The following is a 27734-nucleotide window of genomic DNA, read 5'->3' as shown; positions in this document are numbered from 1 at the left end:
GCACACTATATACTGCTGCACTTGCAACACATGGAGCAACACCCTTTGTAAACAGCAGCAGTTTAGTATATAGCAGGGCATCTAACTTTCTCTGGTTTAAAAATTAATTCATGACAACTTCTCTATTCTAAGTCATTTTATCTCTCAGATAGCCATTGCACTGTTCGTATATGGTAAGTTGGTACATACTAAAAAATACTCAGTGTTAAATAAACTCTGAAGATTGTAAAAGTGGGCCCTTATAGTAATTATTACAGTACACTCTCAGAGTTAAACTAGCACTGAGGATTTTACTGTAGGCCTTGGAAATTTTCCGAGCTTTAAACAGCCACATCGGCAAACAGATACCGGGAAAGATAACATACTAATGATGGTTTAAAAGGAACTGCTCTGACTAAAGCAAGACACTCCCTAGTTTTGAGTCGTCCACCCCACACTGTCACCACACTGTCACCATGGCTTTCGACGGTACCTGGAAAGTAGACCGCAATGACAACTATGACAAATTCATGGAAAAAATGGGTGAGTGATCATTGACTTGATTTGATTAGATTGATTTGACGTTAAAATAAATACATTACATTACATTACACATGTTTCTCATAGAAAGATCAAGATCAAGGATAAAACATAATTAAGAGACAGAAAGTTATTTCCATTGTGGTCCTTGACAGAGAACAGGCATTGCAACATACATTTGAAACTAGTGTTTTGGCACATAAATATAGCCTGTTATATACAGTATACAGACAGTATTTATTGAAGAATACAAAGGTTATCCTCATGAGGCATGCGTAGAGTTGATCATTGGCAAAGCTAAAAGTAAATTGAAAAGGATATGAAATATTTGCTGAATGACTGGAACATGTGTGTTTAAAAACAATAGAGTAACGTTAAGATCATTAGTCATTCATTGTCAGTCTGATCAAGATCAGAGAGATATATATTTTTCAAATATCAGTCTCTATTGCAATGTATTAAACACAATTATGCATTATCACACCTTTTAAATTCAATTCATACATGTAGGGCTACATCCTCACACCTATGTGATTTTTTTTTTTTTGACAATCAACCAACGACTCATGATTATAGGGGGTTACACAAACATTAAGTTGGAAACATAAGCTTACTTAGCAACCATCCAATGAATTTGATGTGAAACCTTGGACGTTTTGAATTTTTTCAATTGGCCTAGTAGTGATTTGAACTCTGCACCGACTCACCTTCTTGCACAATGCACAATTAAAGGAAGCACTGCATGTGCCAGGTGATTAAACGATTACGATCAGTTTCCTATGATTGTTCAATGTGAAAGTCTGTTAAATATATTTGGTGTATTTGATTACAGGGGTTAACATGGTGAAAAGGAAGCTAGCAGCTCATGATGGCCTCAAGGTAACCATTACACAAAATGGAGACAAGTTTCACGTCACAGAGAGCAGTAACTTCCGCACACTGGACATTGACTTCACTCTGGGAGTGAGCTTTGAGTACAGCCTTGCAGATGGAACAGAACTTCAAGTAAGAATTTGCACACCTTGTCAGGGCTCCTTTGGGGCCCTGGCAAGCAACATTAGTTGAACCCCTAATTAGCAATCCAGCACAATTACCAGTTAATAGCACTTTTTCATGAATTAAAACACCATCTGAACATCATTGTATAGTAGGTCAATTATTTACTCATTTGATTATTTAGAATCACTACTACAGTAGAAGTGTATAGGCAACAGGCATTGCATTCAGAGTAGACTGGTAATTTATGTATTACTCTATACTCTGTATTGCACTGGAATGCATGAGTTCATATATACAAATCCATGGAGCAGTGTCCTGAAGGCCAGGCGTATCTAATCAGTGCTGAGGTGTAAAGCTGCACTTAGTGGTACACCTCAGTAATGGCTGCGACCAGGACACCCCTCCGTGGATTTGTCTATAATATAGCTGTGTTATTGATCAATATATTGAAGCTGGCCTGTCATTGTTTTTACCCCATTGTGTCCAAATCATTAAAACCTAAATCTCTACCCAACAATGACATTATTTAACCAGTCAGCAGAATTTCTGCTATTGCATAATCAGAATAGTCAGATAAGTCTGTTAGTTCTGAAGCCGACCACACCTTTTTATATTAATGTCATGCAAACTTAATTCATTGCACTCCAGGGTTCATGGGCTCTGGCGGGAGATGTGATGACAGGGACATTCACGAGAAAGGACAACGGAAACCAGCTGACAACCACCAGAATTATTGAGGGAGGGGAACTTGTACAGGTATGTTGTTCCCACTTAGGACATGTATTTATATTTGAACAGGTGGTGTGTGTGTGTGTGTGTGTGTGTGTGCCAGCAGTTTATCTGCAGTGCTTCTTGGGAAACCTTTATTGGTGACACATTGATCTCATGAGCTACAATGTATTAGTTAAGAGATAAGCAGTATAGTTGTATTCATAGATTAAAAAAGTGCTATAAAATAGTGAATCAACTAACTCTACATGCACTTCCCCCTCCAGACCTACAACTACGAGGGCGTGGATGCAAAGAGGATTTTCAAGAAGGCTTGATGCAAACTGGCCAAACACATACAAGATTGACAAGACTCCAACGATAGTAGTAAACTAAACACGTATAAAACGCACAATTTCAAACCTACAGTATAATGTGGAACAATTGTAAGATGCACTGGGTTTTGATACTTAAAGCAATTTCATGAGTGCCTGTGTCTGTGTTTTTTGTCTTCCTCTTTATATTAGATCTCACACTGTAGCCTTCAATGTTGCAAACTGCATACACAAGAGAAATAACACTCATAATAAAAAAATAACTAATTTAAAGTGTTAGCATAATAATTTAAAGTTTATTTAACAATGAATAAAAATAAATATATATATTGACATCTACAAAAATATAAAGTGTAGACAATTACACTGTACATGTTTCTTTCAAACGGTTCCCTCCTTATACAATTCATTAAGTATTGACTGAAGCACCAACTCACTTCAGTACTCATTTTAAGGCCAAAACCTAATCACAAGTATAGCAATTGGACTCAGCCTGTCACAGTAGGTCCTACTTTACACAGGCATCAGGAGCCTATAATGTATCATTCATCCAGTGACAATGTATAAATTCTCTTTTATTCACTAAGTTGAAGTGATATATTGTGTTTAGGCCAACAACCTGTAGAGTATAGTTCATACAATGCCAACTCGGACAGTATGTGACACACGACAAAATAAATACTTTTGGGATAGTCATGTACAGTACCGTAAGCCTTCAAGGTTCAATGGCCATTAATGACTGAGGGAAAGCAATTATCGTGCTTCCTTTCATTTCACACAACATGAGATTCACAATCACACCGTAATTACTGGTTGCCTTTACCCGACTTTAACCACAACTCAGCTTGTACATTCTCCAGATGTAGCAGGTTAATACTTTAGGACCTCACGCATCAAGTATCAGCCCCCGCCTCTAAATGCATGCACAGATATGCATGCAAACACGCACGCACACACACGCATACAGGGTAAAGGAGAATTGCATATTCAAAATATTTGAATGACATCCTCCACTTTTCATCCTTCCCCTTTATGCGTTTTTACACTTGCAAATAACACATCCCACCAACATTGTGAAGGCACTCTTGATTCAACTGAGAATGCAATATTCACAATCCAAAATATAGCCACTGAAAACAAGAGCAAACCTTATGACACATAATTTACAGAAAGAGTCATTGACATAAAATACAAAATAAATTAAATACAGAAACCAATAAGCAAGTAAAGACAAAAACATTGAGAGTGATACAAATCCTGATTGATCTTCAATACAACTATTGGTTTGCTCAGGGAACATAATGACCCGTCACCCCATGATAACATTTTGTAATGATTATTTACAATATACACAACATAAACATTTACAAAGGCCTCCATAAAACATTTAACTATTACAAATGAGAACAATTTACCAGATTAATTGTGTGTTGGCAATGTTGGCTAAACCTAACTGGTTAGGAAGTACTGAACATTTGAAGTTTGTCTTTTCTCCAGGTATTATTTTCTGTTGGACTTTTCAAATCAATCCGCATTTTTAAATGGATTTAAAACGCAACGATAACCTAATTTAGCCGACAACATAATGGTATTTTGAAATGTTGTGTTGGATTACACATCTCAAGCTAGTCGAGTCTCCGCAAGCTGATTGTTACACCATTTTTTTTTAAATCCAGTATGCTTTGGCAGTAAAGTCAAGTATACTGTGAGTGAGAGCCAATGGCCTAAACATAACAGAACACACCGCTATGGTCCTTTACAGAATAGTATAACTAATACAATTATTAATTATTCAAAGTTAGCGTCACTTTTCTCCTTTTTTGTGATTTAACGTGACGTTTTTCCCAGTATTGAAATTGCATTTTAAAAGTTCAGGAGAGGTTACACAAAGCACAGACAAAAACATTTAAATTGTGGAACAGCACATAAGATATATATACAGTATAGTATCATTGCCATTTATGTTTATACCACAGATTTAACAGATACAATTGTAAAAAATATAAAAATCAATCAAATCAATTTAATTGTGACATTAGGCAGGCCTACAGTAACAGGCTCATTGGCCTGAAGCTTCAATACTGACAACCATTTCTATGGTGAGTAACACTGTAGGGATTCTGGATATACAAACTACAAAGGCTTAAAAAAAATGACATACTTTTAACATCATATTACCCAGCTTCATACCATGTCATTTTGCAGAATGTTATTTGCATCAAAGTTTTCTATTTATAAAATATGTTTGTATAGTCTATTGTACGAGACGCTCTTGGGGGGGATACAGAATAACATTCAAGTATAAACTGAGTTTGAGCCTTGCATAAAAATAATGCCTATATATATATATATACACACACACACACACACACACACACACACACACACACACACACACACACACACACACACACACACACACACACACACACACACACACACACACACACACACACACACACACACACACACACACACACACACACACACACACACACACACACACACACACACACACACACACACACACACACACACACTACTTCTTCAAATAATGTATGACTATGAATAATTGCTTATATTAAATGTCACATAAAATTAAGCTCTACCAATAAACCATTTGGAATTTTGATGTCTATTGGACTCAATGTCTATTATTTCCATGCTCATGCTAATATTTCACACACACTTTATAAAGGCCACATGCAGGTTTCAGAACAATTTTCCAATTAGCCAGATAATGTGGTGTGGTGCTGCTTGCTTATTGATTTTGGGGTTGTGATAATCCTCTCCTGTACTATCCATACAAATATATCCAATAATATGTCATGGAAGACTGAAAAAATACAAGGTGACATCACTGGGAATTACAAAAAATAGCTAGCTAGCACCAGTACATTTGTACAAGATGTTGCATTCAATATTATAGTTTATAGTGGCCTTCATTTTCACTTAATGGCAGCCCCCCAAAAATATATTTTTAGTTGTGTATCAAATTAACATCCATCATTGTTATTCTCTCCAAAAGCATGGTCCTGAATACCGTCTTTAATTACAGTTAGCTTTGTTGAATATTATATTTGTGTTATCTGACCTTTATCAGGAACAGATATACAGTATCTGATGGAGGTCAGATTCCATTTTACTAACACCTGTCCTAAACCACAGTACATCTGTGCAAATATACTCTTTTTATTATAATTCTTCACTGTGAGAGTATTGGCGTGACCCGGTGCACACCATTAAGGCTCAGACCATGCACAGCCAGCCTGGGTTTGACCGATTTTGTCTGGCCTCTTTGCTGCATGTCTTTACCCATCTCTCTCTCTCTCTCTCTCTCATTGTAACTATCTGACTAAAGCATGACAGTGCAGGATGTGAGGTTATTGTTCCTTATGCCATTTATAAAACTAGAGGGCATTGGTGGGTTGGGTGACAATTGGAAGGTCCTCTACTGTATCTTTTCTGATAACTGACAATCCATAAAACACTATTATCATATAATACATTTCATTATGGTCTGCGACAAGTTGCCATTAAACTGGTATTCCATTCAATGTGAAGCAGCACATTTTCTTCATATCCACACACTACAATCACATGCTGTATTTGTTTGGCATCCAAAACTCATGTGTATGATTCTTTTTTCGCATCACGAACTTTGCTGACCACACTAGATGACAACATGCATGGTTGCTTTTGGTGCTAAATGATATGTTACTTAAAGGGTTACAGTAGTTGTATGTTCACTACAGTACAAAGTAAGTAATTTCAAAGGTGGGAAAAAATAAATAAAATTATTACTAACCTAATTTATTTTGTGTGTGTGTGTGTGTGTGTAACCACTGTCCATACATGTAAACAGAACTTACCAAGTACCCTCATAAAAAACCACGCTCATCCAGTCCTTTGGCAGTCACTGTGTTCCATTTTGCTGTAGGCTTATTGCTATTATGGCCTGTTAGAAAAATGAAAACAAGTTTCACTTTCAAAATTCCATTAAAAAAAAGGAAAAACCGAAAATCAAATAATAATTAAAAAAATAACTGTACAAGTGCTTTCTATTCTGTTGTCTTCTGTGGAACATTAAAGTTTTTCTAGAGAGGCTTACTTGTATCAGGTCTGTTTTTTGGCACATCTTGTGAGTGTGCGTCAATGGGCAGTGTGTGGCTGGCATCTCTGTGCTCAGTCACGACTACTGTCCTTGGCACCATGGAAGAGAGGACAAGGGGTCTCTGATGATGGTACTTCAGGCGATATGTCTCCGTCATACAGTTGTCCACATTGAAGTACGTGGTCAGAGAGACCTCTTGGGCAGGCGGGGCCTGCTCCACTCCTACAGACCTGCATCCAGGTAATCTTTCCTCGCTGTCACACGACGACGGCGTGCTCCTCTCGGGGTCAGAGCCTGACTTGGAGCTGGCTTCCGAGCAGGGCCTGTGGCATGAAGCGTCACCCTTCCTGTGGGGACTATCATAGGGTATGTTGACTCTGGTGGAAGGACGCGGGCTTGTTTGAAAGGGCTCTTGAAGGAGCCTGGGGCGGAAAGTAGCTCGGCTACTTTCACCCTGGTGAGGGGAGGTTCTCAGGGCGGATCTAAGGTGAGGTGCCATGGCTGTGCCTACCTGACGTTGATTGGTCAGTTCTGCTGTCTGACTGCTGAACAGGGGTTGTGGGTGGATTAGACGCGAACACTGTGAATCCGAGGAGGTGACAGCCTCGCTGTTGCTGGAGCGGTAAGCACTATCCCTGTCATCAGGCTCAGAGAGAGCCAGATCATCTGAGCTGTTCCATTCAGAACTACTGGTTTTTGCAACGGCTCGCAGTGTAACACTTTCCCCGTTATGTCCTCTACAGTTGCCCGTCTCTTGCTGGTCACTCTTCCCGGTCCTGATGTCAGCGTTAGTAGTCTCTTTCTCTGTGCTCCCTGCTTTCCGGGAGATGCCAGTGTTGTATTTCAACTTCCGTCTGTGAAGAAAGAGAGTTCAAGGGTGTTTTGTTCAACAAACATGACAAAGTGAATTAACAGTGAACTGTTAATCCCAATTTCATAACTAGAAAATGCATGTACTGAAATACTGCAAACCATTTTCATTCATTGGACAGGCACACTACCTTGAGGTTGGACTACATTTCAGATGTGAATGTGAAACTTGGTCAGAGTTCTTTCCCTGAGTTTTGTGTTGATGTTTACCTAGGAGTGAAGCAAAATGACAATTGATGACATCATGTCTAATCTTCATTTTAACCCATTTAGACCTGAGGCCGATTTTAAAAACTTCTAAATCCTAACAATTTTTCATTCAAATCCTGTTGCTATATACTGTAGCCTACTGTACATAACATCTAAAATGACACAGATCCTGTCCCGGTTTAACTGGTATAACAATGTACCGTATGGTATGAATTGAACATGCTCCTTGGAAAGGAGACATGCATGTATAGTAAATATATAGTAAAGAAATTAATGTGTACACAACTGTATTAATGTAATAAAGCAAAACAAAAACCAATAGACCAATAACACACTACGTAAACGCAAAATGGCCACGTTGTGGCTATGGTCAATAAGATACTGCTCCTCCTTGGGAGCGCATGATGGCAGCACAGTGTATATTTCAAAAGACATTCTCAGTCACAGCAGGGTGAAGCAGCGGGCATGAAGCAGCGGGCATGCACTACGCAAGCGCAAACGCAGCACACAGCACGCATGCTGAATTCCTTCACTTTAAAAATAGATGTGTTCTTTTTTTCTCTGCTGTTGCCCAAGAGAGGTCCATGCAAGGATAAAAGCTTTAACTGATGGTTGGAAACACTGGCTCTATATTCACAAGAGAACTGATATTGTGTCACGTGGAGCATGCTCAAAGCATTACATAGATGATGGAAGGATATAATTCACAACAATGCCAGCAGTCATGTCCAGCTGTGCTATCAGAACAAGCTTTTTGGGATTATCGTCAGATTAATGACTGCGCTGGGCTTATTGGGTGACGACTGTAGGTTAAAGCAGCCAGTCCAAGCTCAGAAATAAAGGAATACCTCAATTGTTATTCAAACTTGAGATAGTGACAGCATCTAAGTGCTGGTGCAGTTAATGTAATCAATACAAATAAGAGTGTTCCATTAAAGAAAAATCTAATTATTCAAGGCATCCCACTTTCTATATTTTCTATATCTATAAAAAGGTGCATCGCTTTGCCCAAGCATTAGAAAAACACCAATTAATGGATTGCATACTTGCATTCTGATTATCATTATATTTTTGTCTTACATTTTTAATACAACTAGAACACCTCTAAATACACCACACAGAGACCTTACATTTTAAAGTTTTAAACCATCCAAATGTACAAATATATTTCTTAAAATACAAATATTGTAAAAATAGTCAGTCATGAATGAATCATTAGCTCACAACATTTCAGGACTGAATTGTCTCAGAATAAATTCCCTGGCTGTACTTCAGGGAACATGCAGATGTGAGAGCCAAAAACAAGGGTACACCCACTGTGTAATAGTGCTAAAGGTGAGATCATTAATTTATCAACCTTTATACAAAGTGTGCTAAAGGTGAGATCATTTATTTATCAACCTATATACAGAGTACAGCCGTACACAGTAACCTTTATACAGGGCTAGTCAGGGTTATTGTTATCAATCTGTACACTCTCGGAGGTAAATTAACACTGAGCATTTTACAGTGTAGGTTGACTGAGCACACATGGAGCCACGCCCTGTTCCCAACATGCATGTGTATTTGGTGTGTGAGAAGGAACCCCACGTGAATACAGGGACAGCATTCACACCCAGGACTTCATTACTACCAGTAAGACGTCTTAAACTAAAGGCGAGAAGCGACCGCAGGGCTGAGACAGTCAACCGGAATAATGTTACTTCATTATGTCAGCACTACAGCGGAGCGGACAGAAATCTGTACTGAAGTCCTGATGTCAGTCGCTCTTCCCCTGGTCCAGGGCCGTAGAAGTTTCATTTTAAATTGTCTCAAATAAGCATTGTGGTCCAAAAATAAATAAACCGTCTCAGCGATATTGTCAGGGAGGTGTCTCTGTGTCGTCAGTCAGTCATTTGTATTTGATGGTGTCTGTTTATAATAATTCGACGGCAGTAACATTAGTTTTCTCTCAGTCAGTTGATTCAGTACAACGAAAGCATTAGAACTTGCAAGCAAAGGCTGTGCAAAGCACACGAAAATAAATAATATACACTTCACACCTGGGCCCAGTTAGGCCAGGCCTTAATTTTCGGGCCTGTTGAGAACTCGGGCCTGTTTTTCTCGGCTGCCGGGCGTGGCTGGCATATTAACATATGGAATGTCAGAACTGGTCAGCTCCATATATGGAGATCTAAGGGTTTGAGGTCAGATGTAGAGTTGCTGGCCGGCTCCATATATGCAGATCTAGGTGATGATCCAGTCTTCTTCATATATGGCTATCCAGGGTTTGATGAGGTCAGTGCCGTGATCTTCATATATGGAGACGGCCATATATGGAGTGTGTCACGAGGTGTGCCAGACTGACGGCCATATATGGAACGCATCACAAGGCGAGGCGAGGCGTGACCGACGGACTAACTGACAGACAGGTTTTGCAGGTTTTCATTTGATGAGGTCTGGCCATAATATAGCGTGTCTTGAGTGTACAGGGTTTGATGAGGTCAGATCGACATATGGAGACAACCATAAATGGAGCGTGTCACGAGGCGTGTCATGAGCTTCATATATGAAGACGGCTATATATGGAGCGTGTCACAAGGTGTGATGGACTGACAACCATTGCTAACCACTGAGGTGGCACCATTCAAGCTGAGGTGGCTTTCATTAAATTCTGAATCAGCATATATCAATCATTTTAGTTAGGGCATACTGAAATTTAGTGACTAATGAGCTGATGCAATAGTGAAATATAAAAGAAAATACATAGCTCATTATCAAGTTATTTTATTACATCAAACTTTTAAAAGAAGGGCGATGCACACCTCAAAGGTAATTGTTTGTGGGGGGCCCAAAGGGGGGCCAGTCAGTCTCTGTCCAACACTTTCCACCCAAACACAATACTGTATCTCGAAAAGTACACTACTAGCTGGATCTCCATGGAATCAGTAGATTGATCCATACTGATTGCTTCCTTCTAGTGCCACCCTCAGGCCAAATGTTCCACTGGCACACAAAATCTAAGGGTCAGATTGCCTTGACACTTGTTCAGTGCATCCATATGCTCCATGGCAGATGAATCCTAACCATTTGAGTGACCCCATGTCCTTTCCTCAACCACCACCACCCAAAGGCCAAAGTGTAAACTTTGCACACTTGAACATCTCATAATCTCATAGGCGGATTACAGAATGACTACTACTGATTTTGATGCCACCCTTAGGCCAATATTTTCCACTTGTTTTCTATTTTAAAGGCATTGTGTGGCATTTTAATTATGATACTTTATTCTATTTCACTTTACATCCTTTTATTTTGTTTACAATGTGTTAAAAGAAAGAAACAAAGAAAGACATTGGTTCGATCTGTAAGGACACGGGACAAGTTCAAAGGAAAGTTGAAGGAGCAGCACAGCCTCTGCTCTGGGGGATGCTAACTTGGCTTTTAGACACTTATGTCTAAATTATGAACATTCTCCAACCTACTTCCACTATATTTGTTATCATTAAATCCATCCTCTACATTTCAAACTGTCCTGTTCTATTTTTACTTCCATCTGGTCATTGTTTAGCCAGTGGCATGGCCTGTAACATTTGAGAAACCTTATTAGAAAACAACCTATCTACAAAAGCTAGCGGAATAATGCTTATGTAAAGGATTATGACTACAAGGTCCTGGGTTAAAATACTTAATACATTCCCAGTCATACAGAACAGCATCTCACTACAGGTTAGGTTCTTAGCTTACGTATGATTCATGATGACAATTTTTTATGCATTTGATGCATTACCATGTTTTTGTTCTTGCTTACTGTAAATCACTCTGGATTAAGAGCGTCTGCTTAATGCCTAAATTATAAAAACTAAACTAAGGCATTTACCGTACAAAAAAAAGCCCATGCCTATGCAGGGATGAAATACATTTTATTTGCTTAATATGAATATATGAGCATAGTCTCAAAATGTTATAATGTCCATATAAAGAAGCTTACCATTATGAGAAGGAGAACGTGTTGCACCTGCCTTTGCATCACATCTGTTCTGCTGCTGCTGCTGCTGGCTGAAAACAAAACATTTAACTCTCAGCAGTTTGTCAAGCCATTAATTACAGTGGTGGAAAGTAACTAAGTAAATAACTAAGTAGTAAGTACATTTACTTAAGCACTGTACTTAAATAAAAAAATTACTTATTTGCACTTTACTTGGGATGCGCACTAAGATTAGACACACCAACAGTCTGACATGTGGAAACAATGGTCGGACTACCCTCGAACTGCGCTGCTCCCGTGCTTGCGGTTATGTTTAGGTTAGGGTTTGAGATACAGTAGGTTGTCGATGTCAGAATAATGACTGTCTGACCAATGACTAGTCTAAACTAAAGCCTGCTTACTTGAGTTTCCTATACTTTTACTTCTACTCCACTACATATCAGAGGCAAATATTGTAATTTTACACCACTACATTTATTTGAAAACTTTAGTTACTAGTTACTTTGATTATTATTACAAAACATACAGTGCCCTACAGTATATACATTTCGGCCATTTAAAAATAGTCAATCTACAAGCTCACAGCACATCGTGAGCTTGTAGATCTGCTATTTTCAAAATATTTTTATACATTTGAAAACTTGAAATGGGACATTTCTGCACAGTAAGTACTTTCCACTTTTGGCACTTTAAGTACATTTTGATGCCAACACTTTTGTACATTTTTAATTCCGGACTTTTAACTTGTAACAGAGTAGTTCTACTTTGCAGTATTGATACTTTTACTTAAGTAAAACATTGAGTACTTTTTCCACCACTGATTAATACTAGATGAGACGATGTGCTTTACTGTTATTTATGGTGCTTTACTGTTATTTATGGTGCTTTACTGTTATTTATGGACAACAGACAACAGTGATGCAGTGCCAGTCAGGCTAGTGCAAAGTTCAATAAGCTTCAAAGAGCCTCAAGCGCCAATGATGATGGTAAAGCACACCCTCGAGTCATTATACAACCTTTACCAACATAATGAAACTCAATACTGTAATCCAAAAAGGTATATATTGTCGGCCAATTCGCTCAAAATAAAAACGTGATTTTGCTAGTGTTATCCCCTAGTCAATTGTAAAATCTGAAAAGTCAGAATTTAACCAGGAACAAATTTAATTCAACTCTACAACCATTTTGAAGTTGTGTTCAGTTTGCTTGTGATACTGGAAATGTTGATTTCTATATTTTGCAGTCATTTCCTTCATTCCATATTTTATACTAGTATAGTGAAGGAAATTGACTAAATGAATAAATGAAGATATTATTTTACCTTTGTGACTGTGCCTCTGGTGGTATTCGCTGGTCTTTACTAGCAGAGCCATCTACCCCAGGTGAGTCTGGATTGGTGGAGCCACTGCTAAGCCTATCACTGCTCTCATAGCCAGACTCTGTCCTCTGGATGGTCCAGGTGTCGCTACGCAGCAGGGTCTTGGGCCCATTCTTAAGCCTGTTGCTGTGGCTGTGGTGGTTGGGTCGGCTCTCTGACTCTAAAGAGCTGTGACTTTCCGTTTCGTGCCGTTGTTCATCTTCATAGATGGTCATCAAGCACTTCTGCTTCCGGTCTTCTCTGCTGCTGCGGGTGTAGTCCCGCTCCGGCTCGGTGCAGTCTCGTTCGGCGTGCACCCTCTCGTGGGACGAAGGCTTACTGTCATGTTGCTGCTGTTGCTGACGACGCTGCTCCATTTCATTCAGCACGCTGTCCACGTTCAACACCTCCCGAACGGGCCTCCAGGTGGACTTGGCTTTACCATTGCGGCTTCCTCCACCACCGCCACCGCCGGACTCGATGTCGTGATCGTGACGACTGGGGGACGCGCTGGTCCTCCGGCTGTGACCCGCACCCTGTGCGCCGGACGCGCGCGGCTCCTGAGATCCTCTGCTCGAATGGCTCAGTGATTTCTCAGCTCGCGGACAGCCTTTTGATTTCTGCTCTGCGTGTGGTTTCAGTCCATTCTCTGGAGATGAGGATCTAATGTATGCCATATCTTTAAAAACAAAAAGTGGGGTGGAGATATTTGGCATGGATCACATTTTTTATAAAATTTTCATGTTTTATCTGGTACCAGGATGAAGTATTATTGTGACCTATTCTGGCTCTTTTCCTCTAACTTCAATGATCCTTGTATCTATAATGCGTCCCTGCTGTCGCCTGTCGGGCAAGACAATATGATACACTGATACAGTATATACTACACCAGTGGTTCTCAACATTTTATGAGCTTTTATGAGCTTTGCACATTCAAACACTGTTCAAGAACTTCCCCACTAAGATGCCAATGAATAAGAACTTAAAGTGTACTGCATTACATTTATCCAAGCCGGAACACAATGCTCTGAAAATTCACACGGCCAACCTATCTGACCACTTTTGACTGCTGAGAAATTACCTTTGTGTTGAGAAGGGTCAGTTCGCCGATGTCCTCTGTCTTTTTTTGGCGCCTCAGAAGCCCTCTGCAAATTCTCCGTGAAGGGCTCACGGATTTTATTGGAACTGCCAAGAGGGAGTTTTACTGAGGAAAAGGGGATTGCAATGCCACATGTATCGTTGGTTAGTTTGTTTTAAAAAAAAAGATCTCTTCAAAGAGACTCTACGGGTGTTGTTGGCAAAATGTGCCTTTTTCCCCTCTACAATAAAGATGTCTTTGCCGAAACTAGCAACACTACAAGTGTGAGCTTGTAGATGTAGATTGAAAAAGTATAAACAAGAGCTTGTGACTAAATGAGAACTACATTGGATACCTTGGAACACAGGTTATTTTTCCCCCATTCATGTCAAAGTAATGATTTTGGATATACAAGATTTCTGCCCGATTTCTGCAGAATGCTTCCCCCAGAATAGGGATTCTGATGTTTGCATGAGATCTGTACTACAGAGATCTGTACTACTAACCTCTGTTGAAGCCTGAGGTGGAGGGAGGAGGTAGCAGATGATTGTGGAGGCCCTGATTAGCACCGTGTGGCCCTGCATTCTCTCTGCCTGGATCAAGCTTCTTGGAGCTCGTTACTGCAGAAGACAAGACGTGTTAAATCAGTGTGCAGAGCAGACACACATCGTCACTGTCGGGCAGAAATCTTATGTCCAAAAACATTACTTTGACATGAATGGGAGAAGGCTGCTGTTCCAAGGTATCCAATGTAGTTATCATTTAGTCACAAGCTCTTGTTTATACTTTTTCAATGGTTAAAAAAAGAAAATCACAGACACACTTAAGCACTTTCAACCTAGCGTACCTATTTTGGGCATGTCTTTATAGGCAAAACTAAACTAAAAAGCAGATCCACAGGCTCACAACAGTGAAATTCTCCGGCAGCAGTAGTAACATAGAGTCACAATAATTTATCACTTCATCCATTTATATGTTAGCTATTCAAAAATAGCAGATGTACAAGGGCTATTTTTGAAAATCTTTGAAAAAAAAAAAAAGAATTATATATATATATATATCATACTATAATTAACCGAATGTCTGTGCGTCTGTGTGTGTGTCTGTCAGAAACATTGCCGTAACTCCTTACTGCCTGCACCAATCACTCCCATATGAATATGGAGGGCGTAACGAAGCCCTTTTTTCGATTTGACACATTATGATTATTAATTTATTTATTAGTCAATTTCAAATGCACCCAGGCGCAGTACCCTTCACGGCCACAAGGGGGGGGCAAATATCTCACAACGGGTAAGGACTAGTATATATAAATAAGAGAACCACTGATATAGAGACTTGTGACGCACTCACTCAGGCATATAGAATGTTTGGACACGTGCACACATGAGGGCACTAAAGAGCCTGACAAGCTGTTTACAGATTGCATGCAAAAACCACCAGACCCCCCTACTACCCCATAATAGTCATCATTTTTTCTCTCTATTATTTTTAGTGGTGGATAAAGTACTCAATTGTTTTACTTAAGTAAAAGCATCAATACTGCATCTACTCCGTTACAAGTAAAAGTCCTGAATTGAAAATGCACTCGAGTAAAAGTAAAAGTACAAAGGAATTGCCATCAAAATGTACTTACAGTACCAAAAGTAGAAAGTGCTCATTATGCAGTGTCTAATTTCAAGTTTTCAAATGTATAAAAATGATTCTGAAAATAGCAGATACAAGTTCACAATGTACAGTAGATGGGGCTATTTTCAAATGGCCGAAATGTATATAGGGCTGAATTAAAAAAGTAACGAGTAACCTAATTTTTCAAATAATTGTGGTGGAGTAAAAATACAGTACAATATTTGGATCTGAGATGCAGTGTACAAATACAAAGTACAAATACCTCAAAATAAGTACAGTATTTAAGTAAATGTACTTTCCACCACTGTTCAAAGTACCAGCTAGCATTGTCTTGCCTTACATATTTTGTGCATAACGTGCAAGGAGGAGAGCACGCATCTGACCAAAGCACAGATGCCACATCATTAGTCAACCATCTGATGCATGTCTTTCCCTGTAAGTAGGCTTACAGTGGACATAATAGTACAGCATGCCTTCACTTCACCTCACAATGTCTCCCACACACTTAATTAATCTAAGAACAAAGGAGGTTTTGTGGTAGCCTCGCAGTGGCCAGACGCAAATAGTTTTGTGGTTCTGCTGAATTAAGTAAATAATGTTTTAAAATGTATATATAGTGCTCCAGTTCCAATTTTGCTTAATCACTTTTTAAGCTAAATTCCTCTTGTTTATCCTGTGTCCTGACTTCTGAATGAGTTCTCTCCTGATTGGACAAAACTGGTATCCCGATAATCCCGACCTGAAAATGTATTTCTGTTTAAGAGCTTGAGAGACAGGGAAACACTCTAGGCAAATGCTTGCTGTTGTAATGTACAGAGCTATTAACACTTACAAAAAAAGAATAATTACAAATATAATTAAGAAGCAGAAATACAGTCAAACTCTGTTCAAAAGCATTAATTAAAAGCCCTACTGTATCAAATGTATTTATTTGTAATAAATCCAATCAATTACTTACACTTTTTGTCACCAAAACTAGAATCCAATCCCATGCCAACAGAGGTACCAGTACACAATACTACAGCAGAAATAAATCCATCTAACAGCAGGGCGCCATTACCAAAAACCAAAGCAGAGACATTAATGGAAGCAAACATTGAAAATGTCCAGGGGAGGAGTTAGTACACCGCAAAACCCTCAGTGCAAATTCAACTCTGAAAATGCAAAAGAAAATCTGACACTTGCTGATCCATTTCTGTGATCTCAACGTCAAATTAACAGTGAGGATTTTATTGTGCACTGTGGAGCAAATGCAAGAGTGTTCCGGGTCCCAGGAGCAGGGATTAGAGGGCCAGGCGTGGGTGGTAATCTGCATGTAACAGAAGCATCATCCTCATGTCAAGTTCAACTCGGCACACAACGAAGCAGGGCAATCTCTGTTTGGGGAGTGGTTTAAAAGCACTCTCTCAATCCCAATGCAATAATGGTCATCTTCTACAGCACTCTTTCAAGTGTCATGTTTAATTTGATTTACTGAAATGGTACAGTACTTAGAAAATTGATTTGATACTACAAAAATATTGGGGATTCTTTTTGGCATTACTTTATTAGACAAATGGAAGCTGATCACCACTGTAATCCTCACTGATGCATCTGTTGCATCCGCTGTGGAATAAATCCACCGTAATCCTCCCAAAAAGATTCACATGATTGTAGCCTGGTCGATGTGCTTTCAGTAGCCCTAATTGATTTCTGGCTGACTATAACAAAAGTCAGAGAAATAGAAAAGAAATATGCTTAACATAGGAAAGGTGAATTTCTCAAAAGTAGAGAAAGAACGTAGAGAAAGAAAGTATGTGTGTCTGCATCATGTGTATAAAAATGTGTGTGAACCAATTGTGTCCAAAAATAATCACTGATTAACGAAAGTATAAAGAACAAATCAACTGCTTAATATTGGGGACTAATGCCTATTCTGGGGGGGACAAACAAAAAATAGCAGATCTACAAGCTCACAAAGGTTTACAGTACAGTTGTAGCTCAGATCCAATCTGAAAAGAATTTTGATATAGATCTGTTTCACTAAGAATCGAGGGTTTAAGTGGTAAATTCATACAGTATATATTATCATTTTGGACATTTGAAAATAGCCGATCTATAAGCACACAATGCGTCGCGATGAGACACATTGTGAGATTGGGTATTTTCCAAAGATTTTTATACATTTGAAAACTTGAAATGGGACCTTCTGCACAATGACTAATCTTACTTTTGGTACTTTAAGTACATTTTGACAACAATACTTTGTAGTACATTTTCAAATACAGACTTTTATATTTGTATTTCTATATTGCAGTATTGATACTTTTACTTAAAAGGTGATATAGACAAGTTTTCAGCCAAAATCTAATATATACATTTATTTTTTGGGGCTATATTATGATGCTGAGGTGTTCTCCTGCAACAGCACACTCTCCCTTTGGCCCCCTCTGGCTGAAGGGACTGTTTATATCCACTAGACTAGCGTTTACTAGTCGGGACGTCAGGGGAGATTTGAACTTTTAGCCAATTGCAGCGCAAGGCTGTGACGGTGTGTTCAACCCAGCAGTATTATAATGAAAACGCGACGAGATTTCATTGTAATGAATGTATAATATTATCCCCATATCTTAGTTTCATCAACATTGTTCATGTGAAATAGTATGTTTATGATTTAATATGTAAGCCTATTGAATATGAGAATCGCTATGTATAGTGCATGGTTGGGTGGTGTGAATAGCAGCAGCAAGCACCCCTCAGACCTCGGAGGATCCTATAAGTCACAGAACGTCGGACTCAGACCCCCCCATAAAATCTCCTGGTTACATCAATATCGTTCATGTGGAGTGGGTTGTATGTGCTTATTTGTTGAAATGGTGGAAGTGGAAGTGAATAATAGTATCATGTCACCAGTCACCGCCGCGGCGACTGCCTGCCCGGCCGGCTTGAATCATGCATTCAACCCGTGCTCGCCAACGATGACAGCCGTCGCGGATCATCATAGCGATTTTTCTTCATTGCAATGAATAACCGTGGACAGAGTAGTTCACATAAACGATGATGTATGGATGGGGCATTTGAGGGGCAATATATATTTTATACCGGTATGCACAATTACAAATAAAAGATAATTGAATTGAGAGCCAGTGAGTCTCCTCCTCCGCTACTTCCTCACTTGAGACTACTATGGGACACGTCGTGTCAGTCGTGTGATATTGCGATTATGCTACAGTTACCCTTAAAAAAAAACATGTGAACTCAATGTCATTGTTGTAACTAATCTATCGATAGAAATTCATAATTGTTTAATGTCATATTTAGCCATACGAGCGCAATATCCATAGCGTCCCTCCCAGCAGCAACAACAATCCCATAGCCTGAAGTGACCTGGCTCGGCCAATAGAATGACAGGGGGGGGGGGGGGAGGGTGGAGCTATTTGAATTCTGTGTAAAAACACTGGAAACTTTATATATCAGCTTTAAGTAAAACCATTTGAGTACTTTTTCCACCACTGATTCTTCTTACCTGTCACTTCTCCATTAACTTGGGCTTTGTAACGGGAACACATGGTGGTTTGTTTTGGTGCATCCTCACTGGAGACAGGAGTCCCTTCAGGATTGGTGTAAAATAAAAGCAGAGGCTGGAAATGTCCCCGGATACATTTAGAGGCAACATCTTTCCACTTCGATCCAATCTGTGAAATGTGAAGGAGTAGATCAGCTATTTTCATTGACATTTGTGTAGAGGGGAGAAAGGAGGGGCCCCTGTGTAGACCTTTGAGAGACAACGGTCGGTTAATTATGAAAGGTTTGATTTGTTAAGAGAAAGTAACACAACCAATATGATTCTTTTCCAAAGTTATCCATCTTTTGCCATAGGACAAAGTAATTACTTACCTCTTTTACAGTGGCATCGTCAAAGAACATCCATTTTGAAGATTTGGTGTGATAGGCAAAAGCTGAGTAATGTTTAATTGAAAAGCAGATCATCCCCACCAGATGTAACTCGCTTCTTTTGGCATTCTCGTCAGTTACACGATTGAACAACTGAAAGACAAAAGGACATTTTTCCCTTTGGTAAATGCTAAGTCACCGTTCAGACTATGGGTCGTCTTTACGGTCGCTGGTAGAGAAGTAGCAGATGTAGTCCAGGCTGATTTTCAAGCACCATGGACAATTATTTTTTGCCATGGTTTGTTTAAAAATGGCAGAGAAATGGTGTAGCTCTCGCTGCTCTTACCCCGGACAGGTTTAAGCGTGGACCAAGTGACCTAATGACATCGTCTGTAAGATCCGATTGTTCAGCATCCCATACAAATCCAATAGTGACAATCTCTGGACAGTTCATGAGCACACGCCGGATCTTGATGCTCTGACCACAGTTGCTCTGCCGAACACATAGTAAGATCAGAATTATTTATTATATAAAAAGAAGACATTGCAATTTTTAATATAGCTACAGTAGTACAACACCAACACGAATTCTATGTCGTGCTTTTCTAAAATATTTTCTATATATGCAGCAAAATCGGAAATTCCATAACCTACACACAGAGAATCACACAAAAAAATTAATATACTTCCAGTTTTTATTTGACTCAAGACACACACACACACACACACACACACACACACACACACACACACACACACACACACACACACACACACACACACACACACACACACACACACACACACACACACACACACACACACACACACACACACACACACACACACACACACACACACACACACACACACACACACACACACACACACACTACATTTTAGTCAGTAGCTGGTACTTTTGAGAAGAAAGGCTAAGGGAACAAGACACTTTGCTACACCAATCTGACTCACATTGAAGTAGGAGACAGCAGTAGCAAGCACAGATGAGAGAGAGAAAAAATGGATAAGCTCCTACTGCTATTTATATCCTAACACTAGTCTGGCACACTCTCCTTCCGGCTGCTTCAAGTGCAATGTCAAAGCAGAAAGCCCAGAGAGCCAGAACTCTGCATGGAACAACACAGTCACTCCTATCCATCTTCACTGTGCGGATTGCTGGTCAACGTTTAATTCAAATCAAGCAGATGTTTGAAAGCATGCGGAAAAGGCATTGGTTAGAGAGTTGCCACTTTATGCATTTGCATATCTTCTTTGCTAATAGAAATAGAAGGGGAATAACAAACGATGACCATAAGAAACATACCGGACATCTTCGGGGATCACCAATAGCGTTTGCTGCCTGCAGCAATTCTCCAAACATGTCTGATCTGAGCCTGTCGTTCTTCCCCATTGTACGATCCACCTGTTGGCTGAACATACAGAGGACAGGTTGTGTAGTCGCCGGTGGATCATAGTTAAACTGGAGGAGGTCCATATATGTTTGCGACAGCATATTCTTGCTGTTGAGCAGAAACCTTGTATCCTTGTAACCTTGTTTTTTCCCCCCCATAAATGAATACCCTACTTCGTCATACAACTCACATATAACATAAGTAGCGAACATAGCCCATCTACAAGCTCACAACGTATTGCGATGCATGTGAGCTTGTAGATCAGCAATTTTTTCTATTATAGAAAATACATTATAGAGTGAAATTTGATTCCGTCTTGTGTGTGGGTTTCATAAATATTGGATCAATGAAAAGTATTAAGAGCCTGTTTTTTCCATTTCCTGGAAAGAAACGGTTTTGGACATACCAGGTTTCTGCCAGACAGAGACAATATGCACCCTCAGTGGACAGGTGCTATACAGGATATTAGCACTTACATACAATATCTGTAAATAGACACTGATGTCCAAGTCGTATTTTACATAGGGCTGTATACATTGTATACAGTATAATCATGTATCAAGTATACATATGTAATTGTATTTCTCTTTTGGTTATAACTCTGCACTACTAGGGATGGGCAATTAATCGGTCATCACATCGGTATCGGCAGATATTGGATTTAAAATGCAATATCGGTATCGAATCGATATCAAAATAATATATCAGTTTTAGCAAATATTTTATTTTATAATAATTATGTTGAAAAATAAATAAATAAATAAAAGCCTGTCAGTGTCAGTGTTTTCTGGGGAAGCTTTCAAAAGAGTCAACAAGTTTGAACATTTTTAAATAAAAATACTACATTCAAACTGTTTATGTTGGGATATGGGCCAACATTTCAATAACGGTGTATCCCTAGTTTTGGAATAAAGAGGCATAGCTTTATTCAAAGCAAAGCCTTTTTTCAGAATGGACAAAATTATTATAATTTTTTAAGATAGCCTAACTAAGATCATATCGGCATTGGTTATATTGGTTATCGACCATAACAGCAATTAATTATATTGGATATAGATTGGATATTGATATTGGCCAAGATATCTCATCTGTAAATTCCTACTCTGCACTGCTACAGTATTTGTCTTTTTCTTTTGCCTCTCTGTTGAATAGATAGTTATACATTTGACTTATTTTGCACAGTGAATAAACAGCACTTCAAAGTCAAAATTTCATATTGTTATCTCAATACATTTCCCCCACCAGCCATCAGCCCACCACAAGTACTGCACATTTACAACCTGTGAGAATCACTGAAAATGGGGCATGATGATGATGTATGAATGAAGGTGGTGGCGGTTTGTAACCTGACGCTGCCAGATGAGGGCGGTATTGGGTAACCATGTTCCCCAACACAGCACTCATCTGGGATCTCTCAGGGAGTTGAGCTGACACAAATCCGTTCCGTACCGAACCAATCAGCGTGAGCCAAGGGCGGGATATGTGCGAAACCGGATGTGAAGCTATATAGACACGTCAATATGATTGGTTGTGTTTGCACGCCCACACGGTGATAGACAAACGGTCCCATCCAATCATCTACCAAGTATCTTGAAAAAAAAGGAACAGCCCAGTCATCAAATTTGCTTCCGCGATCCCAGATCCCAATAAGATGTGAAACAAATTTGTGTAGCAAGCTTCTTGGATCTGGCAGCGTCAGGTTAGGCGGTTTGTGCCACTGCTGAAATGTTAGCATGCTATTGTTGACATGGCAGAAATAAAATTGTGAAATTGAGATTTGTCTACAGCACGTGACATTAAGAGTAGTACCAGCAATACCAGGACAAACACACGCCATTAAATACTGTTGCATGTGTGAATATGGCCCACAGTAAGATTTAAATCAGTCTATAGACAAAGGACAGTTGGACATTAAATGTTGATGCAAAGTGTACAATACATGAATAATGTTCCCCAAATACAATCAAGCCCTGATGTTATTTTCCCTCTTTTAAACTGAGGTAAAAGTAGTGATATGTACTCACCATAAAGCAGTGGTGGAGACATAGTGGACCAGTTCAGTGAAAGGGTGGGGGTCAGAAGATGCACCACAACTGCGACAAACAAACTGCAACGTAAAGGATGAGCATTGTTTTATAACAATTTACAACAGTTGTTTGTCATATAGTATAGTTCACTCGAATTATGTGATTTCCTCTTTTACAGTAGGCTATTATTGTTACAGCAACAGTGTTAAAAACAGTCGTTATTTTGCAAACAGCTTTTTCAATTGTCTTAACAATGAGTTCATATTCATTTCTACACAAAGGTTTGTCTTGAAACAGAAATAATCCTGTATTTTGCACAATGTACAATAAAGCAAAAGTAATAATAAATGAATTGGAAAAAAGATGTACCTGCTCATAAAGTGTCATTGCAAACTTCTGATGGGTTATGCATGATTTGGATGAACAAGCATCGGTTGCAGTGTCTGAAACGATGTGCAGGTGAATCCGTTCCAAGATGTTCTCCTAACATGTACAGTAAGTCAAAGCAGGTACAGTGTGATAAGTGACTACATGCTACCACATATTGAAAATGACAGAGGCTATATAAACATTCTGTGCCATATTGCTGAATTAGGATCCTCTAAATTCTACAAGTGTAATCAGAAATAACTACAAAACTCAAAAGTAAATAAATATAAAATACATATACGTTATCACTGGACCCCGTGAAAGATTTGTCTTGATCGTACAGTACATCACTGGGGTGACTGACTCAATTTCCTTTTGGAGAAATATGGAGGGATGCTTACTGATGCGGGATGACATGCAACACAGGTCACTGAGGTGGAAACTAAACTCATGACATTCAAGTTATAAGGATATTGCATTAATTCACTGAGCCTCAAGGACCGTTCATTTATGTGAATGGAGGCTGATTCCAAGTCAGCTGGTGAGAACCCAATCAGCTCTGCATTGTTAGATAAGATTGTGGAACTATTGCAGTAAGTCTATTAAGTAAGTCACATCCAGACTTGACTACTGCAATAGCCTCCTGTATGGCGTCACTACCAAGGTTCTCAAAAAACTACAGTACGTTCAGAACTCTGCCGCCCGCCTGCTCACCAGAACCCGATCCAGGGACCACATCACACCTGTCCTCTGTGAACTCCACTGGCTCCCAGTCAAATTCAGAATTGATTTCAAAATATTCACCATCACCTACACTCCCTACACACATCAGAGCTGCCCCCACCTTCGAAATGCTCAAAAGCACACTCAAAACCCACCTTTTCAGACTGGCCTCCCTACATAACCCCCCCCCCCCCTTTTGTTCTGTAAAGCGACTTTGGGTACCTAGAAAAGCACTATATAAAACATTATTATTATTATTATTATAGGATCATAGACAATAAGCTTTCTAAAAACTAAATTATAGTTCTGACTTCTGCACCTATGCCAACAACCAAAGTTGTCTTCAAATAAGTAGTGCACACTGCACATGCACGGTGCATCACGGGCGGCGGTGGCTCAGGGGTAGAGAGGGGTAGAGTGCCTGGATGGTAACCGTAAGGTTGCCAGTTCGAACCCGGGCTCCCCCAGAGTTACTGTCGAAGTGTCCTTGAGCAAGACACTGAACCCTTAATTGCTCCCGATGTGCTAGTTGGTGCCTTGCATGGTTTCCGCTGCCATCGGTGTATGAATGTGTGTGTGAATGGGTGAATGTAATGCACAATCTCTGTAAAGCGCCTTGGATAAAGGCGCTATATAAATGCACCATTTACCATTTACCATCAAGGCCACAAAGGAGGACACAGCATACAGTCTTGAGGGTGGCCTGGCTCACTGCCCCTTTGCGTTCAACATACGATTTAAACAGCTGGGAGTTTCATCCGAAGCATTGTGCGTGTACAATACATATCAATATAGGCATTTCATCAACATTTAACCGTAAATCATAAATCACAGGGTGAACATACAAAGCACTCAGCAGCATCATCCATGAGGCCAAGCTGGAAGCGTTGCTCATCCTTGAAGGTTTCAGCAAGGGCGTTACGCAGGCTGTCAGAGGGCAGTGCACTTTCCCTACTCTGTTGAAACTGGCTGAATATACTCTGAAAAATAAGAAGAACTCCTTTTGATCTGATGCAATACAACCATTTAGACAGTAAGTGCTGAATGTCTGCTTTTAATTGCTAAAGAGAACTAGTTCCCAGCTTTCAAAACATTCTACTATATTCTATTTGGATGTATTGAATACTGTGTATTAGGGCTGTCACGCTTACACATTTAAGTTGACGATTAATTGTCACAAATAATTGTGATTAACGATTTAATTGTGTTTTTGGCATTGAACATTATGAATAGGAATTACATTTCTGATTGGCTTTTAGACTTTGACATGAAAAGGTATGACAAATAAAAACTGACAAATAACTGAAATGTACGGAAATGGTTGATCTACAAGCTTATAACCTGTCACAAAGTGATGCGTTGTAAGCTTGTAGATCAGCTACTACTTATGTCGAAATAATTGCGATTATCTCAAATAATTGTGATTAAACCGTTATGTAATAATTGTGACAACCCTACTGTGCACACTGAATACCAACCTTTAGAGCGCAGAAAATGCAAGCATCACCCAGACAGAAGTGACCTGGAAGCTGCCTCAGACTTCTCCTGAATATGTCCAGCTGCCACAGCACCTGTAAAGGTTTGGTATTTTATTGACATATTTTGTATTGTCTTTACGGAAGAAAATTATGACAACGATAACTGTGGAGGGGGGGCGGGGGGGGATGGGGAGAAAATGAAAAAAATAAAATAAAAATGGCTAACTGTTCTGACTTGTCAAACATGATATTTATATATAGTTTACTATGAAAACCTGCATCTCCCGTCGGTCGGTCGGTCACGCCTCCATATAATTTATGGTCACGCCTCGTGACATCACGCCTCCATTTGTGGTCACACATCGTGACACGTCACGCCACCATATATGGCCATCTCCATATATGAAGATCACAACACTGACCTGATTAAACCCTGGATAGCCATATATAGAGAAGACTGGATCATCACCTAGATCTGCATATATGGAGCCAGCCAGTAACTCTACATCTGACCTCAAACCCTTAGATCACCATATATGGAGCTGACCTGAAATTCCATGTTGATCCTCTCCACCCGTCCACCTTCTTCGATGTCTCCCTTTTGACTGATACCTGACTGTCCATTCAAACTCTAGACGGCCCGCATACAAGACACTGCCCCCACTGCCACCCTTAGATCTCCATATATGGAGCTGACCTGTTCTGACATTCCATATGTTGATCTGACCCCCCATGCCAAAGCGCCAGCACTCGCCCAGCAGTCTGCCGTCACCAAGGCAGATTCATGCACACGACCTCGCCTCTCGCCTTCAGGGCGCCTTATTGGTTAATATAAAGTGAATATTATTACAGTACATGACCAGTGTAACAATCGGCCTTTTGTTTAGAAAGGGAGACTATTAACTAAAGGAAAAAGACGGGATCGGCAGGTTTTTAGCTCAATGAAACTCACGTATTTATTAACTAAATCAATCAATCGGGCAATACAACACACTTGTGGCAGCAATCACTGTCATGCTAATCAGGCCCATTACCTCCCACATGAATTGGAAGTGCACATATCACAGGGTTTCGCATGTATTCAGATCACACGTATACAATCACACACATTGGAAAAAGCAGATAATAATAATATAATGTGCATTTTGTCACAGTCCCCCCCCCCCCCAGCTGGAAGCTAATTCTCCAAGTCCTCCCAAAGGAGGGGTTGAGGTTGACCACATTAAAAGATTTCTGGTTCCTTCCAATTCAAAAGGTATAACTAAAGGCCCTATCTGCCTCGTCATCTAGCTGAACCTGACCACTTCGGGGGCACTAGCTTTGACGAGCATGCTTCAAAAGGTTGCGCTCTCGGCCCGACCAAAGCGTCTGGCTGGGACTGCGCACGTCTCTGCCAGGCTCTAACATATTTGGCTTCTCTGGCCTGGGAGACACCCCCCCTCCCCCACCTTCGTCCAACTTTTTTGACCATGGCCCACTCGTTGTTGTAGCCAATGGTGACCAGCAGCATGGCGCTTCCTTCTCCACCTCTCGAGATCGGCCCCGTCGGGTCGACCCCAAGACCTTGCCCTGCCCGGTCTCCCTGAGTAGACTGTAACATCACGGACGGCTTACAGTTACCTGGCCTGCCCTGCTGACAAACGTGGCACCTCGTAACGTACTCCCACACGTCTCTGCGGACTGACGACCACCAGGCCACCTCGAGGATCCTAAGGAGAGTCTTTAGTCTACCTGGATGACCCCTCGTCCGGCGGTCGTGGAAGTGTTCCAGGAAACAGCGGATCAGGCTTTCTGGCTCCACCACCTGAAGCTTCCGTCCAGAGTCTCTGGTCGGCCGCCTCCGATATAGGATTCCCTGGACCTCCTCATACCCACCGAGACGGGTTCGTGGGTCGGACTAGACTAGACCTCCCAGTAGACTTCCAAGCTTAGGATCCGCATGCTGAGCCTCGTTTAGGCCACGCAGAGTTACCTCTGCCGGCCACTTCTGGGACAGGTATTCCACCTCAGGTGGGTCACCTTGGCCCCGAGGCCCTAGGGTGGCACCACCACCGACTCTCGATGGT

The 27734-nt window shown here is 40.2% G+C and overlaps 2 protein-coding genes across 2 annotated transcripts in view; one reads left to right on the top strand and one right to left on the bottom strand.

Moving 5' to 3' along the window:
- The window catches only part of usp53b (ubiquitin specific peptidase 53b), a 37408-nt gene that overhangs the window by 4342 nt on the left and 5332 nt on the right, over positions 1–27734 (bottom strand). The window contains exons 4-18 of the mRNA XM_083765268.1: positions 25669–25761; positions 25036–25170; positions 23468–23581; positions 23096–23178; positions 20984–21089; positions 20006–20152; positions 19663–19812; positions 19292–19460; positions 14664–14777; positions 14161–14283; positions 13044–13758; positions 11726–11793; positions 7677–7755; positions 6673–7529; positions 6434–6519 (exon numbers count right to left, since the gene is read on the bottom strand). Coding sequence (XP_083621394.1) covers positions 6443–6519; positions 6673–7529; positions 7677–7755; positions 11726–11793; positions 13044–13758; positions 14161–14283; positions 14664–14777; positions 19292–19460; positions 19663–19812; positions 20006–20152; positions 20984–21089; positions 23096–23178; positions 23468–23581; positions 25036–25170; positions 25669–25761 — 3030 coding nt within the window. The 3' untranslated portion in view covers positions 6434–6442. The remainder of the gene's footprint in view (positions 1–6433; positions 6520–6672; positions 7530–7676; positions 7756–11725; positions 11794–13043; positions 13759–14160; positions 14284–14663; positions 14778–19291; positions 19461–19662; positions 19813–20005; positions 20153–20983; positions 21090–23095; positions 23179–23467; positions 23582–25035; positions 25171–25668; positions 25762–27734) is intronic.
- fabp2 (fatty acid binding protein 2, intestinal) lies at positions 421–2716 on the top strand. The gene is made up of 4 exons (XM_083765271.1): positions 421–522; positions 1352–1524; positions 2167–2274; positions 2514–2716. Exons 1-4 carry the CDS (start codon positions 456–458, stop codon positions 2562–2564), a joined length of 399 nt encoding a protein of 132 aa, XP_083621397.1. The 5' UTR covers positions 421–455; the 3' UTR covers positions 2565–2716.

This window comes from Protomyctophum parallelum (genome assembly GCF_964188405.1).
Source record: "Protomyctophum parallelum genome assembly, chromosome: 5".
NCBI classification, from domain to species: domain Eukaryota; kingdom Metazoa; phylum Chordata; class Actinopteri; order Myctophiformes; family Myctophidae; genus Protomyctophum; species Protomyctophum parallelum.
This window is presented reverse-complemented; position numbering and strand designations above follow the sequence as displayed.